The 15,286-nt window shown below is 54.4% G+C and overlaps 1 protein-coding gene across 1 annotated transcript; it reads left to right on the top strand.

Moving 5' to 3' along the window:
• The first annotated feature begins 33 nt into the window (after positions 1 to 33).
• Positions 34 to 14,304, top strand: LRRC37B (leucine rich repeat containing 37B). The gene is made up of 14 exons (XM_071728250.1): positions 34 to 229; positions 2,450 to 2,521; positions 2,919 to 2,990; positions 5,389 to 5,460; positions 5,914 to 5,994; positions 7,337 to 7,408; positions 8,200 to 8,274; positions 8,751 to 8,866; positions 10,291 to 10,515; positions 11,100 to 12,112; positions 12,213 to 12,308; positions 13,120 to 13,184; positions 13,961 to 14,021; positions 14,098 to 14,304. Exons 1-14 carry the CDS (start codon positions 63 to 65, stop codon positions 14,302 to 14,304), a joined length of 2,394 nt encoding a protein of 797 aa, XP_071584351.1. The 5' UTR covers positions 34 to 62.
• The last annotated feature ends 982 nt before the right edge of the window (positions 14,305 to 15,286 follow it).

Below are 15,286 nucleotides of genomic sequence, written 5' to 3'. Positions count from 1 at the left end.
CCCCCCACCCCCCCGTTACCCGGCGACCCCCGGCCCAGCGCCCGCCGCAGCCCCTGCCCGCCATGGGCCTCCTCCTGCCGCTGGCCCTGCTGCTGGCAGCCCCCAGCCCGGGGGGCTCCGGGGGGCTCTGTCCCCTCCTCTGCCGCTGCCGGGGGCGGCTCCTGGGCTGCAGCTTCGCGGGTCTGGCCCGGCTGCCCCCCGGGCCCCGGCTGCGAGGCCTCTCCCTCCTGTGAGTACTGCCCGGGGATGGGGGGCAGGGAGGTGTCTGATCCCAAAGGATTTCAGGGAGTGCCGGGATGTCAGGGGTTGGAAGGGATCTCTGGGGATCATGGAGTCTGGGACTGTGTGATACAGGAGGGTGACAAAGCCGCTCTCCCCCCTGGCCAACCCCTGTGGCACAGCCACACCGCCTGCAGCGGTGGCCCTGGCAGTGCCAAGGAAATGGTTGGATTTGATCCCCTGAAAGGTCTTTTCCAACCAAAAGGATTCCGGGATTCTCTGCCCCTCACCCCATGGCACTCACCAAGCGGAAGGAGCGGAGCACCGAGAGCCCCTGCACGTTTGCCAGGCCCAGCTCCACCAGGCTCAGGGTGACAATGATGCTGTCAAAGATATTCCAGCCCTGCTGGAAATACTCGTAGGGATCCAAAGCAATGAGCTTCAGGACCATCTCTGCTGTGAAGATCCCTGTGAAGACCTGTGGGAAACAGCACCCATCAGCATGAAAGCCATTCCTGGGGCTGGGCTGGGAGCACCTCCAATTCTCTGGGGTGCTCCCAAAGGGTTTTGCAGAATCCCGGGATGTCGGGGCTTGGAAGGGATCTCTGGGGATCATCGAGTCCAAGCCCCCTGCCAGAGCAGCACCAGAACTGGGACAGAGCTCTCAGAAATGCATCCAGATGGGGCTTGACAGTCTCTAGAGAAGGAGAACCCAGAAGCTCTCTGGGGAGCTGTTCCCAGGCTCTGGAATGTGTTTCCGAGCCCTGGAAGTTTCACCCCAACTGGATCCAGTCCTGGCTGAGGAGCTGCCCAGGTGCTGCCCAGCGTGGCCGATGGAGCCAGACTGGGAGCACTGGGGCAGGGTTGCTCCTGGAGAGCCTTGGCCGAGGTGGGAATTCCAGACACAAACCCCACTGGCACTGGGATGGCAGAAAAGATTCCCAGTGCTGGGAACTGGGCTGCTACTGGGCTGCCCCTCCCCGAGCCCTGTGGAAGCTGAGCCCTCTTTGGCACATTCCTCTTTCCCTGGGAGCACCAGGCTGCAGACCTTGTCACATTCCTGGGGAGCAGGGCAGCGATGGGACAATGTCCCCAGTGCCACTTGGTGACACAGCCCGTGCCAAGGGGACACGGGGACCAATCCTGCCCTGGTGTGGAGCGAGTTGGGATGTTGGGTCCTTTCCCCTGTGGATCTGCCCACCCTCAGCAAGGTTCTGAGCTGGCATCCCACAGGATGTCCCCAAGGTGTTCCCTCCCTGCCTGCCACCCCATGGATGTTTGGTTTGGAGAAGAGGAGGCTGAGAGGAGACCTTAACCCTGAGAGGAGGGGACAGGGAGGTGGTGACAGTGACAGGACCAGAGGACACGGCCTGAAGTTGTCCCAGGGAGGTTTAGATGAGACCTGAGGAAGAATTTCTGTCCTGAGAGAGCAGTCGGGTGCTGAAGGGGCTGCCCAGGGAGGTGGTGGAGTCACCAGCCCTGGAGGGACTGAAAACCTGTGGAGCTGAGGCCCTTCAGGAGCTGCTCTGGGGGTGACACAGAGCTTGATATCTGTGTGTTTGATTTGGGGGATTTGACAGCTGGAGGTGGTGATCTGAGAGGTCTTCTCCAGCTGTGCCCACTCTGTGATTCTGTGAGTGTCCCCTGCTCTGCTCCTGCCAGCTGATCCCAGCTCTCTTCACCCCCAGCCTGCCCATCCCGGGAGGAATTTTGGGCTGGAGGAGGCTGGGTTTGGGTTAGACTTGAGGAAGGAATTCTTTGGGGTGAGGGTGCTGAGCCCCTGGGTGCCCAGGTTGCCCCCAGAAGCTGTGGCTGCCCCATCCCTGGCAGTGTTGAAGGTTGGATGGGGCTTGGAGCCCCCTGGGCTGGTGGGAGGTGTCCCTGCCCATGGCAGGGGGGGCACTGGGGGGGCTTTGAGGTCCCTTCCCACCCAACCCAGTCTGGGGCTCTGGGATCTTTCTGCCTGCAGGCTCTGCTGCTTTCTGCTTGGGCACAGGCAGGGGATGTCAGGGGTGCCCCTGGCTCAGGGGGATCTCATCCTCTGCCCTTCCTCAGCTTCTTAATGCCAGTGACCCCCCCTGGGACAGCCCAGAGGAGTCACTGCCAGGACACACCTGGGTCTGTGGGGCTCGTGCTGCAGGGCAGGGGGATGAAGCTGGGATCTGGCATCTTCAGGTAAATTTGCAGGTTTTCATCTCCAGGGGTGACAGTGACAATTGTTTCTTTGCAGGGATTTCACTGGGAACTCAATTTCTTCCATCGAAAAAGCAGCATGGAGGGAATACCCCTGGGCAGAGTACTTGTAAGTGTCCCCTAGCAGTCAGAACATCAGGAGTTCAGGTATTTCTATTGCTGTGGGCTGGGTGGTGGCACAGTCACCCACACAAATTGTTTTCATTGGAATTCCAAGCTGAGCTGCTCAGCAAGGGGGGGAGTGAATGCTCCTGGGGCAGCAAAAGATGCTGTGAGCTGTGTCCTTTCCCTCCTGCAGGACCATTCCTGCCCCTCTTCCATCAGGGATCAGGCTCAGGGCAGCTTCAGCATCCCAGCCTGCTGCTGTGGCTGGTGGAGATGATCCCTGCAGTGACTCAAGGAGGTGTTTTAGTGAAAGCTACTGCAGGAAACATCCTCCTGGAAATCCCATTCCCTCCCAGAGAGCAGCTGATGTGTCAGGAACACTTCCCTTTGTCTCATTCCAGATTCTTCCCAGCCAACAATCTGCGGGAGGTGAGGAGGCACTCACTGGAGGGTCTGCTCCTGCTGAAGCACCTGTAGGTACCACCCCCCACCCCTCCTGGGGAGCTGCCCTCCCTCAGCCCACCCCCATCCACATCTCCTTTATTCCTTTATTCCTCCTGAGCTCCAAGCTGCAGCCAGAGCAGAGTGGGGGGTCCTGCTGGGGGATTCCTGGAGGGCCATGGTGAAGTTTTCATTTCCCCAACTCCAGCCACCTCTGCTGCCCCTTCCCACAGATACTGCTTGGGTTGTACCCAAGCCTGAGCTCACAGTGACCTTCCATGCCCTGGGAGATTGCTTCTGGCTCTGTTTAGCTGAGGAAGGACATTTTTGGGGTGAGAGCCACCTAGAACAAGGCAAACCCCATGCAGACCTTGCTTCTGCTAGGGTTTGGGTGGGAAGAGCTCCCCTGTGGTGAAGCCAGAGCCCCAGGTGGTTGATCACCCTTGGGAGAGCTTCTCCAGGGCCTATCCCAGGTATAAAAAGCTCTGCTCAGCCCCCAGATGCACTCAGGTTGGGAGCTCTCCCTCTCAGTGGGGATAACCTCAAACCTACCACAAGGTTTTTCTAGAAAAAAAAATCCAGGTTTCTCAGGACCCTACCTTACTGAGTGTCCCCCCCTCCTTCTTGGGGGAGTAACAAACTCATACATCCAGGTATGAAATTGCAACAGGTTTTTTTTTGTCTCCATTGCTGTCTGGAACAGAGCAGAAGAGCATTAGGGTTTTGTTTTCTCCTTGAAGTTCAGTTTTCTCACACATTTTGGGTTTTCCTGTGTGGTGCAGGCAAAGGAAGTGGGAAACAAAGAGAGGCAAAATCTTGTCCCTGTTCTCTGTCCTCTGCTTGGCCACTGTCACCTTCTCTTTTCTTATCCTAAAGGCAGAAATAAATCCCTCCATGGGGGCTCAGAGATTTGGTGCCCAGAGCCCAGACAACATGAGACTGAGAGGAAACTCACTCATTTCTCAACCCAAACCTCATGACAGGGACAAAAAACTACAATTTGGTGCTATTTGTGTGAAAAAGCTGACAGCAAGGGAAGCCCTGACTTGGAACTGGGTCATGAGGGTCATGGTTTGGATCCTGCTCCTCTGTTATGCTGAGATGAGGATGGGGAGAGGTGTCCCCAGATCTCTGTTGATTTGATGTGTAGATCATTGGAAAGATCTCAGCTCCAACACTGTTTGTATTTGTAGTGTACATTTGTTGAGTGTGAGCCTCCTCTGCTTGCATTTTTCCCACAAAAAGGGAGGTTCTGTCCTTTCCAGTGCTCGTTTTGCCTTGGAAGGAGCCAAGCCCAGGGTGGTCTTGGCCTTTCTGGAGCTCCTCCCGCAGTGAGCCAGCCCTGGGGCTGGGGAAGGGTGGAAAACAAAGCAGTGCCAGGGCTGGGGGCTGCAGACCCCCCACAGCTCCCCTTCCCCAGGTCCTTTGAGCAGATCCATGTGCCCTACATGGTAGAAAAGGATCCAAGAACTGAGGAGCAGAAAGCTCTGCTCTTATGGGATGTGGGCTGCTTGCTAAATGAGCCAGGTTGGGAAGAAACAGAATTCCAGCCACAGTCCCCATCCAGAGGGCTGGAAAGGGAACTTTGCAGAGCCCTTTGGAGATGGCACATGGAAAGAACCTTCCACCACCCCTCTGGATCCCAGGGAGGTTCAGACCCAGCAGGGCAAGAGGCCATCTCCCATCCCTCTCCTCTGATTTGAGGTCCCTGTAACCACCTGGGATTCAGCTGATTGCTCAGGCACTCTGGATCTGCCATGGAGAGGAACAGGCACGTCCCATCCACCCCAACCTGTCTGGGGAGGGGATGAATCACTCCCCAGAAAATATTTCTCCCTCACTCTTTGCTGCTGAGCAGGCCCAGGCAGCTGATTTGGGCTGAAACAATGAACCTGATGAGTTCTAAAGCTGAGACAAGTGAATCCCACAGCAACTGAATGTGTGCAGGGACACAAACTTCAGGTTACCCCTTCACTGTGCCCTTTCCAAACCTCCCCAGTTGGTTTTGCATCTTTAATAATGTCCCCTTAACACAACCTTTTTCACCAAGAGAGGGATTAAAAGGGGTTAAGGGAAAAAAACAAACATTTTCAGCACACATGTGGTCTGTGCCCTCAAACTAGAGGTTCTGTTCAGGCTTTTGTGGGCCAGGCAAATGTTTCCTCAGCTGCTAAACCAGGGCTACCTAAAGAATCTTTCCTGTTACCAGAGAGGAAAGTCAGGGCCTCACATCATCTTTGTGGGATTAGAGCAAGGAAAAAAGTCACTGAGATAAAAGCCCCCCCTGGTCAGGAGGGTTATCACAGCTTAAACACCACCTAGAAACACCACCTGAAACCAGAGGAACATCTCTGCTGCCAGTGTCAGAGCAAGAGAAGGTGAACATGGCAGTGCAAACATAATTAACATTTGGTGTTCTGATTTCAACAGGGATTTATCTTGCAATAAAATCCTGTCCATTGAGGAACATGCTTTTGAGCCACTTCCCTTTTTGCAGCTCATGTGAGTTTTAAAGGTTTCTTTCTAGTGTATCTACTGGAGGCTGTTTGCATTTATAACCCTTTCTTGTGCTGGAAAATGTTCCTGTTATTTTTAGCACAATGACTGAATTCCTCCTGTTCAAAACCTCAGTGAGCTGAGGAGATGGGGATGGGGGGTGACCCACAACAGGATGAGGGGTCCTGGCATGGTTGGCCAAACAGAGCCATCATGGAAGCCCTTTTTTGATGGCTGCTGTATCCAGGAACAGAAATGGATTCAGCACATGTGCATTTCATTTCCTCTCCTTGATAGGTTAAAAAAAAAAAAAAAAAAAGAGAGAGAGAGAGAGAAAGAGGCAGTTTCCTCCTTGTTCTTCCTTGGATTTGCATATTTCCTACAAATCAATCCTGTTTCTCTCTAGCTTCCTACAGGAGGACAGACCCAACTTGGTTTTGTCATCTTCTTTTTCCCCAGAAACCTGGATGGAAACCTCATCACACAGCTCCAGAATGGCACTTTCCAGGCATGGCATGGGCTGCAGTTTTTACAGAAGCTGTAAGTGTCAGAGCAGGAAGGAGCAGATTTCTCTTTGTAAAGAAGTGAACCCTTCTAGAGATGCCATCCAGCCTGCAAGCCACTCTCTCCTGGCCTGCTCAGCTTCCCCACAACTTCCTTAAACCAGGATCAGGTTCCAAGAGCAGCAGAGGGATCCTGAGGGGATGGATAGGAAAGAAATGCTGCAGAGGTGATGAGGAGGGTGGGATGTGACTGAGGTTTCTGGCCAGAAATTTCACTTTGCATATTTGCATTCAAAAGTAACCATGCACAAAAAGGAAACTTTGGTCTGTTAGTGTCTGAGAAACTGTGACTCAGCCCAGAGTTGATCCTGTCAAAGAGCCCACCCAGGGACAGGAGCAGCCTTTCCATCTGTACCTGACAGGATGTGTTCCTCACCAAGGGTTCATATACATAAGGAGAAGATCTCAATCTCTCTGCATCTGCTGAAAAGTGCCACATTTCTCACATGTAAAGTGGCAGAATAAATTGTGAGCAAGTTCCCATAGGATTAGGACACAGCTTTGCCTGGCTGGATGCAGTAAGAGAGTAAAACTGGAAATGTAATAAAAAAAAAAAATTGAAAGACTCCAAAACAACATCAAAGTCCTGGTGGAGGGAAGCAAAGAGAAGGTGTGAGGTGAGGAGGTAAAAAATGAAATGTTGTGTTTTCCAGAAGCACTTCTGGGCTTTTTGCTCTTTTAGCTGGAGATAATCAGGACCTGGTGTGAATCAGCCCATCAGCATCTGTTCCTGCCTCCAGCCTTCATCCCAGCCCCTTCCTCACGCAGAGCACTCAGCCAAGTTTTTATCTTCAGGCTGAAACTTCCTATGTTTGTTCTCTACTTGAAAGGAAATTCTTTGGGGAGGTTTCAGTGAGAGTTGTTCAGCCAAAGCCACATCTGCCATCCATGAAATGGGCTGGATCCTCACTGACCAGAAACCTCTTTACACCACTCACACACTCAAGAGGAGCCTGGGAAGGAGATTTCAGGGGAATTCCCCAGCATCCAAGAAGCACAATCTCTGTCATTCCAAGGGGAGCAATGTGAGCCCTGGCAAAGAGGAAAACTCCTTGGTGACAGAAGTGTGTCACTGATCCAGTGGAAACTCACTTTGATTTAAACATGTTTGTGCAGTCCAGGGACCCCTGGGGTATTATTTTTTTTTTAACTCCACAGTAGTTCAACCATCAACCATTTCTCCAGGGCCTGCTGCATGGGGCCAGTTGATCTTTCCAGGCTCTGTGTCCCTGAGAGGACACCAGGACAACCCATCCCACATTCCCCCACCCTCCTGTCCTTCCCACCACCCATTCCTGCTGCTGTGTTGTGTTTTTCAGGATCCTGAGCCACAACCCCCTGTCTGTTATTGCTGACACCTCCTTCTTCAAGCTGCCTTCAGTCAAATACCTGTAAGTATCCCCTCATTTTTACCCAATTAATTGAGATCTTTGTCTCTCTCAGGTGCTCTGTTGTCAGGAATCCAGCAGCAAACCTCACTCCTCTCCCAGCCTTTTTCTGCTTGAGGTACAAACCACCACAGGAAGCTTTGGGGCTCTGGAGTGTCCTGAGGGGTCTGGGGATGCCCCCCAGTTCTGCTTGAGCACTGGGAAGGTGGGATCCTGATCTTTGGGGCACCCATGCTGGCAATCCAGGGCTCCTGCACACCCTACATCCCCACCTCTCTGCCTGGATGCAGCTGAGGATTCACAGAATTCCATGGCTCCTGCTCACGTCTGTCTGGCTGCTCAGGGAGGACAATGTCCTGGGTTATTGCAGAGACCTTTCCTGCACACCCCCCTGCTATCCCACTCATACCTTTTGCTTTCTGCTCAGCACGTTTTCTCCTTTTCCTGGTATGATATTCAAGGTCACAGCAGATTCATCCTCCTGGGCAAGAAGTGTCTCCCCTCAAGGAGCTGCCCTCCTGGCAGAGCAGAAGGAGGTTTGGGATCCAGGGAACCCTTTCTGTTTGCATTCATCTCCCATGGGATCTGCAGGATCCCCTCCTGATTCAGCCCCCGTGGCTGGGAATGGGTCAAAGCAGAATGAGAGGAGGAGCTTGGATCATTCCTCCTGGATGAGGCAGAAGTGAATCCCTCTGCCAACACCACCAGAGCCATCAGGGTCCTGGTCTTGCTCTCAGAGCAGAGTTCTGGTAATGGTGCCTGGAAATGTCTTGTGGTTTTTCAAACCCTTTCAGAGACCTGGGTGGAACACGAGTGACCCAGCAGGTGTTGCTCACCCTCCTCCTGACAACAACCTCCCTGGAAACACTGTGAGTATGGGGGGACTGGGTCTCCTCCACCTGCAGATCCCAATTGCTGAAACAAGGATTTGCTTGGGGAACAAACCACTCAGGCAGAATAAACCCAGCAAGCCTAAAGTTTGCTGTGTGCTTTTGAGACCCTCCCAAGCTCACCCAGAATGGGACCATTGAGATGATGTTTCCCAGGATTTTCAAAGGGAAGTTTGAACTCAAGGTGGGGTGTGTTTCTGTTTCAAACTGCATTTGGGGATTGGTCCCATTCTCAAATGTGAAATCAACATTTTTATGCCACCAGGGAAGCCCATTTCCTACTTGGAACCTCTCTGAGAAACCTGGAGAACATATTTGCCACTGGAACTTGGGGGGGTGGGAAGTTTTCCAGAGCTGCAGAAGAAATCCAAGCAACACCATGACGTGATGTCTGTGTGTTACCTGGGCTGGACTGGGAGAGATGGATTGAAATGCTGAGTTTTTCTTATCTTTAGCAAACTGCCCAGTGATGTGGCCTGCTGCTTCTGCCAGGAGGACACCACTGAAACCCTGTGCAGGACCATCCAGTTCCACTGTGGGACCCTGTGCTCCACCACTGCTCCAGTGTGTGGTAAGATGATGATGCTGATGGAGACACCAAAGCTTCCCCCTGTTCCTCTGGTGTGAGGAGGTGCTGCAGCATGGATCCAGCCTGGGGGGGTTCCCAGGCAGTGTTGGCCACCTGGATGGCATCAGCCCAGCCCGGTGGCCCTGGGCCCGTTCCAGGGACACAAAACCTGGGCAGATTCTCCAGAGCCTCACTGGGCCAGTGCAGGCAGATCAGGTGGGACCTTGAGGACCTTGGTTTGTGCTCCTCAAGTCACAGGCAGAAAATTCCCCTTTGAGCACGTGACTTGGTTAAAAACAAGGGTTGAAAAGTTTCTGCTGATTACACCTATCTCCTGTGTCACTTTCTATCTTGAGAAGAAATGGCTTTGCTGGGCTGAACAAACACACACACTTCCAATCCACACAGCCAAGGAAATCCTGCGTGCCCTGTCCCCTTCCCAAGGGCTGGAAGGCTCATAAGCCTCTCCCAAATTTCCCCTGACAACTTCCTGAGCCTCCCCAGTGCTCAGCAGCAGGAGGGGTCCCTGCCCCAGCAGAGTTGGCCACAGGTTCTGGCAGTGTTCAGTGCTGAGCTGAAAACCCCAAGAGCTGAAACTGAGCAGGGGTGAAGGCTCTGCAGAAACCTCCTGGAATGCACAAGGTATTGGGAAGGGGTCTGGGATAATCCAGGCTCCAAAGCCTCCCTGGGTGAAGGTGACAAATCAATTGGTGTCTCTGCCATGCTGCTCTCCAGGTGCAGGAGAGGCCAGGAACCTCCTTTGCAGGGCTTTGGGTGAAGCCCAGCAGCATTATTCTCTGCTGAGCCTGGGCAGGGGGAGCTCCCCATGGGGAATCTCCTCCTGCTCAAGGCAGACACAACCTGCACAACCCACACTCCTGTTCCCAAGGTCCCCAGGGAACCCGTTTTCAAACTGGATGGGGAATGGTGAGCCCAACCTTGTCATGAGCTGAGCAAAACCAGGCTGCTGGGCCAGTTAGGGCTGGATGCTCAAAATGTATTTCTCTGTCCAATTTCCTATCATTTTAACAGTAAAAAAAAAGCCTAAATACTTTTGTAATCTGTAAATATTCTTGACCATGTCTCTGGCATTCAGCTGTCTGCAGAGCAGGGTTAGAGGGTGTTTGCAGCCTTGGTGTGGGACCCTTGAAGTCTGATCCCAATGTGCCCCTTGCCAGGAGAGGAGCTTTCCTGGGCTCTTTGCATCTCTCTGGGTCCAATCCCCAATTCTTCCACTTCATCCAAGTCTGGATGATGGGAGCTTCACCCATTTCCAGCAGAGGAGCAGCTCCCAGGGGCTCCCTCTGACTGCAGGGTGTTGCAGACCCTGAGCTCCTGATGCTCGGGGTAAACCCCTGACCCTGCATTTTGGCAGAAAGATTCTGGTGATGTGGGAGTCACTGATCTCCTCTCTTGGTGCTTTGCAGCTGGCACAGATCCTCTGCCAAGGAGGCAAGGAGCAGTCATGGCAGTGGTGCAGCCCAGCGTGGTGTTGAGCCTCACACCCAAGGAGCCTTTGCTTGGAGACCACAAAACCTTAATGCTTGAGGTTGTCCTGAGCCAGACCAGCACTGATGGGCATCCCAGGGATCATATTTCCAGAACAAATTCACCTTCCCCTCAACGCCTGCCCAGGCAGGAAGGAAAAACTGGTGAGGTCCAGTTCTGGGGTTCCCAGCAGCAGAAGGACACAGAGCTGCTGGAGCCATTCCAGAGGAGGCCCTGGAGCTGCTGGGAGGGCTGGAGCAGCTCTGGAGCCAGGGGGAGAGAATTGGGGGTGTTCAGATGGAGAAGAGAAGGATCCCATGGGGAGACCTTAGAGCACCTTCCAGTGCCTGAAGGGGCTCCAGGAAAGCTGGGGAGGGACTTGGGACAAGGGCCTGGAGGGATGGGATGAGGGGGAAGGGTTTGCAGCTGGGAGAGGGGAGATGGAGAGGAGATCTTGGGCAGGGAGGGAGGGAGGGAGAAATCCCTTGGGGTGAGGGTGCTGAGCCCCTGGGTGCCCAGGTTGCCCCCAGAAGCTGTGGCTGCCCCATCCCTGGCAGTGTTGAAGGTTGGATGGGGCTTGGAGCCCCCTGGGCTGGTGGGAGGTGTCCCTGCCCATGGCAGGGGGGGCACTGGGGGGGCTTTGAGGTCCCTTCCAACCCAAACCAGTCTGGGACTCAGTGTATCCTGCACAGCATCCAGCATATGGCCTGGACAGTGAAACTGATACAAGGAAACTCTTATTTTCCAGCAAACACCCTCATGGCTGAGCTGGAGAAGAAGCTGCCCCAGGCTAAAAGTGTCACAGGTGTGGAAAAGACCAACACAGTGCTGCCAGCATCTGCCACTCAGAAGGCCAAGGTGCAGGAGATCCCAGGAGTGCAGGGAAAGAGGACAACAGGCTGGGTGCAGCAGCAGCGTGGCTCAGGCTTCAACCCCACTGACAACCTCTTGGCCTTCTGGCACCACAAAACATCCCCAGCTCCAAAAAATTCCCTTTCACACTCCTCAGCAGAGGCCCCTCATTTGTCCAGGATTTTTAAGATTCAAAGTTATTCTGATACTGTGGAACAGACCAAGAAAACTCATGGGATGGAGGATGAGGAGCATGGCAAAGATGCAGAGGAAGCCCCAGCTCCAGGACAAGACTATCTTAGGACTTCCAAGCAGGGGCACAACCCATCTTTGTATAACAGGCATCAGATTTTCTACCAGCCCTTTGGCAATGTGAATCCAGAGGAAGAGCCCACACCACCAGAAAGCAGAGCAGAGCAGAGAGTGAACCCAGCACAGCAGTTTGGGTACAACCTGCTGGTTAACAGCAGCCCCCCTGCCAGCAGCATGCAGCAGGACAGGGCTGGAGATGAGGGCTCCTCACCAGCTGTCCCTCCAACCACAGCAGCAAACTGGAAACCACAAGGAGAAGGATTCAGCTTCCACAATAAACCAGTGAGCTCTGACAGAGTGCTGGGTCGAGGAGAGCTCTTTGAAAGCCAGGTGGAAGCTCACCTGCACTCACTGGTCCCAGATGAAGCCCTGAGGACCTTCCTGGCTGGCATGGCACGAGCCCTGCAGGTGGACTGCAGGCTGCCCCAGCTCCAGCTGCCCTGCACCAAGCTGCTCTCCAGAACAGGGCAGCTCATAAAGCTGCTCAGTGAGAAGCAAAATAACCAGGGGGCCTCTGCTCTCACCAACCAGTGTCTCCTGGGAGGGAATTTTTCCCTAGGCATGGCCAGGGATACGGGTGGGAAAGCTGCTGAGGAGGTAAGAGAGAGAGGGAATTGCTGGATGTGTCCTTCTGGACAGCAGGGAATGGAAGGAGGAAACCTCTGTCCCCTCCTGACTGTCAATCCTTTTGTCCCAGAGGAACCCAGAGCACACCTCCAGTGACAAGCTCCTGTTGGCAGTGCTGGTGGCTTTCATCATCGTGGTCAATCTCATGGGGATTTGTCTCATTGAGGTGAGCTCAGAACTCAGGACTCAGGACTCAGAACTCAGAACTCTCCAGCCAGCAGGACTGGGGCAGGGCTGGGCCCTCTCCTGGGTCCATGGGTCCAGATGCTCCAGGGGAACGTGGGAGATGTTTCTCCAACCCTGGAACCTGTCACAGCACCCGTGGAGCTCAGCAGGGTTCAGTCCTGGCATCACCACAGCTCTGCCTTGCTGACAAACACCTTCCCTGAGGCTCTGCTCCTCACAGCCTCTTCCACCAGCACTTCCCTGAGTTTTCTCCAGCCCCACAGGGTCACCTCCCAGGCCTCTCCTGACCCCACTGTGCTCTCAGCCACCACCAATTCCCCTGCAACATCTTCTTCCCAAAACCAAGTCTTCCTGCAAGGTTCTGCTGCTCCCCACAGCTCAAGGACAGGCAGGGGGGAGAAGCCAGCACAACCCCACAGGGTTTCAGCCTCTCTTTGGGGCTCTTCTTGAAAAAAAAAACCAAACCAAAACCCCCCCTTTTTTTATTTTAAAGACAACCCAGCAGTTTTTTCAGTGGGTTGAAGCAGAGCACTGCACAGATAAGGAAGGGCAGACATAAACATTGCAGAGATTAGGAGAGCTGTGGGAGCTCAGGGCATTCCAGAGGCAGGGAAGGGCTGGGAAGAGCTGACCTCCTGCTAAACCCTGTGGCTGCTGGCACAGACTCACACATGGGTCTGACAGCTTGGTGGGAGGAAGAACCTTTTGAAGAACCTTTTGCCCTCCCTCCTGGGTGTGATGTGAAAATCCTGACCTCACAACTCTCTCTCTCTCTTTCTCTCCCTCCCCAGGTTTGCTCCCAAGCCCGTGCAGCTGCTTCCCAACCCCAAAGCCACAGCAAATCACCCCCCAGATGGTAACTGCTCCCCGTGTCCTGCCTCACTCCCAGCCAGCCAGCCCCATCCTGCAGCTCCTCACCTCCCTAAAACCACAGAATCAGGGAATGGTTTGGTTGGAGAAGCCCTTTAGGATCCTGGAGTCCAAGCCTTCCCCCATCCCTGCCAAGGCCACCCCTGCCCCATGTCCCTCATCCCCACATCTCCAGGGTCTGAAACCCCTCCAGGGATGATGGGGACTCCAGCCCTGCCCTGGGCAGCCTGGGCCAGGCCCTGACAACCCTTTCCAGGGAGAAATTCTTCCCCAGCTCCAACCTAAACCTCCCTGGCACAACTGGAGTTGTGCCAAAAGTTCCTCTTGTCCCATCCCTTGTTCCTTGGGAGCAGAGCCCGACCCCCCCTGGCTCCAACCTCCTCTCAGGGGGTTGCAGAGAGCCAGAAGGTCTCCCCTCAGCCTCCTCTGCTCCAGGATCAACACCCCCAGGGCCCTCAGCTGCTCCTGGGCAGACTTCTGCTCCAGACCCTTCCCCACCTCCCTTTCCCTTCTCTGCCCCTCGGTGTCCTGGTGCTTCTCCAGAACACCCATCCCCCTGGGCAGCTTTGTCCCTGGGGTCCCACAGCTCCCACCCTTCCAGCCCTCCCTGGCTGACGGATTTGGAATGGTGAATTTTGGGGACAGAAATGTTTTTTCTCCCCCTTTACTCCCCCCCCCAGTCCAGATGTTTTGCTGCACTGTAAATCCCTGCCAGCACCTTCTCCTCCCCTTTTTATCCTTCTTTCCCTTCGTTTTTCCCAGGTTCTTTCACAAACTCCCCCTATGGAAACAGAGCAAGGAGCAGACGGAGGCTGCAGAGCAGGTGAGGGTGGGGAGCACCCCCAGCTCCCTTCTCCCCCCGATCCCATTCCCTCCAAACCTTCCCTGCTGCTTTCCAGGGCGGATGGGATGGGAGCAGAGCCTGCCCGCCGTGGCTCAGGGAGCTCCAGGAGCCGCTGGATTCCCAGCAGGAGCAATCCCTGGCTGAGCTGTACGATGGGGAGGTCTCGGAGGAGGAGGAGAAGGAGGAGGAAGAGGAGGAGGAGGAGGAGGAGGAGGAGGAGGAGGAGGAGGAGGAGATCTTCAGCAGGGCCCGGCTGCCATGAGTGGGGTGGGACAGGGGCTGTGCTCATCTCTGACCCCTCTCCCGGGACAGGAGCTGCTGAGGCTTTCCTGGGATTCTGCTGCCTTCCTGACATTTCCTTGGATGCTGTTCCCATGCTGTTCCCTTACTCCTATTTCCATGGATGCTGTTTCCTTACTGAGATTTCCATGGATGTTTTTTCCTTCCTGACATTTCCTTGGATGCTGTTCCCATGGCTGTTTCCTTCCTGACATTTCCAGGGATGTTATTTCCTTGCTGACATTTCCTTGGATGCTGTTTCCTTCCTGACATTTCCTTGGATGCTGTTTCCTTTCTCTCCATTCCTTGGCTGTTTCCCTGACTCTCATTTCCCAGCTCTTATTCCCTCAGCTGTATTTATTTCCCTCCCGTTATTTCCTTCCCTATTCCCATGGATATCCTTTCCCTTCTTGTGATTCCCTTGCTGTTATTCCCTTATTCCCTTCCTGTCACTCCCCAGCTGTGATTCCCTGGATATTATTTCCTGACTTATCCCTGACCTGTAACTCCCCAGATATTTTTCCCTTGGCTGTTTCCTTGGTGATTTCCTCACCTCTTTTTCCCCCCCTGTCACTTCCTGCCTTTTCCTGGAAGTTTTTCCTGCCTCTCCTCCCCTTCCTTCCCGTTATTCCCTGGCCGTTTCCCCAAGCTGCCCCCACGCCCGGGCACCCACAGCACCCACCCACCCGGGGCAGCCCTTGCACGCGTGTCCAGGGCCGTGCACACGTGTGCACACGTGTGTGCAGGGTGGGGACACGCGTGGGTCAGCCCGTGTGGGGTGTCCCACGGGTGTGTGTGTGTGTGACTGCTTGTGCACGCACGTGTGTGCACACGTGTGTCTCCATCTGTGTGATGTGTGTGCTCGTGTGTCTCAGTGTGCGTGGGCAGGTCTGTACACGTGTGTTCCCGTGTGTGTGCATGAGTGTGCACGTGTGAGCACCTGTGTGTGCACGTGTAGGTGTGAG

This window comes from Heliangelus exortis, chromosome 29 (genome assembly GCF_036169615.1).
Source record: "Heliangelus exortis chromosome 29, bHelExo1.hap1, whole genome shotgun sequence".
Taxonomy (NCBI): Eukaryota; Metazoa; Chordata; class Aves; order Apodiformes; family Trochilidae; genus Heliangelus; species Heliangelus exortis.
This window is presented reverse-complemented; position numbering and strand designations above follow the sequence as displayed.

Bases quoted from the DNA above. Each gene is read 5' to 3' on its own strand.
- LRRC37B (XM_071728250.1), top strand. From the start codon at position 63: ATGGGCCTCCTCCTGCCGCTGGCCCTGCTGCTGGCAGCCCCCAGCCCG. The intron at 230-2,449 runs GTGAGTACTGCC...GTTTCTTTGCAG, and splicing joins CTGCGAGGCCTCTCCCTCCT to GGATTTCACTGGGAACTCAA. The intron at 2,522-2,918 runs GTAAGTGTCCCC...GTCTCATTCCAG, and splicing joins TACCCCTGGGCAGAGTACTT to ATTCTTCCCAGCCAACAATC.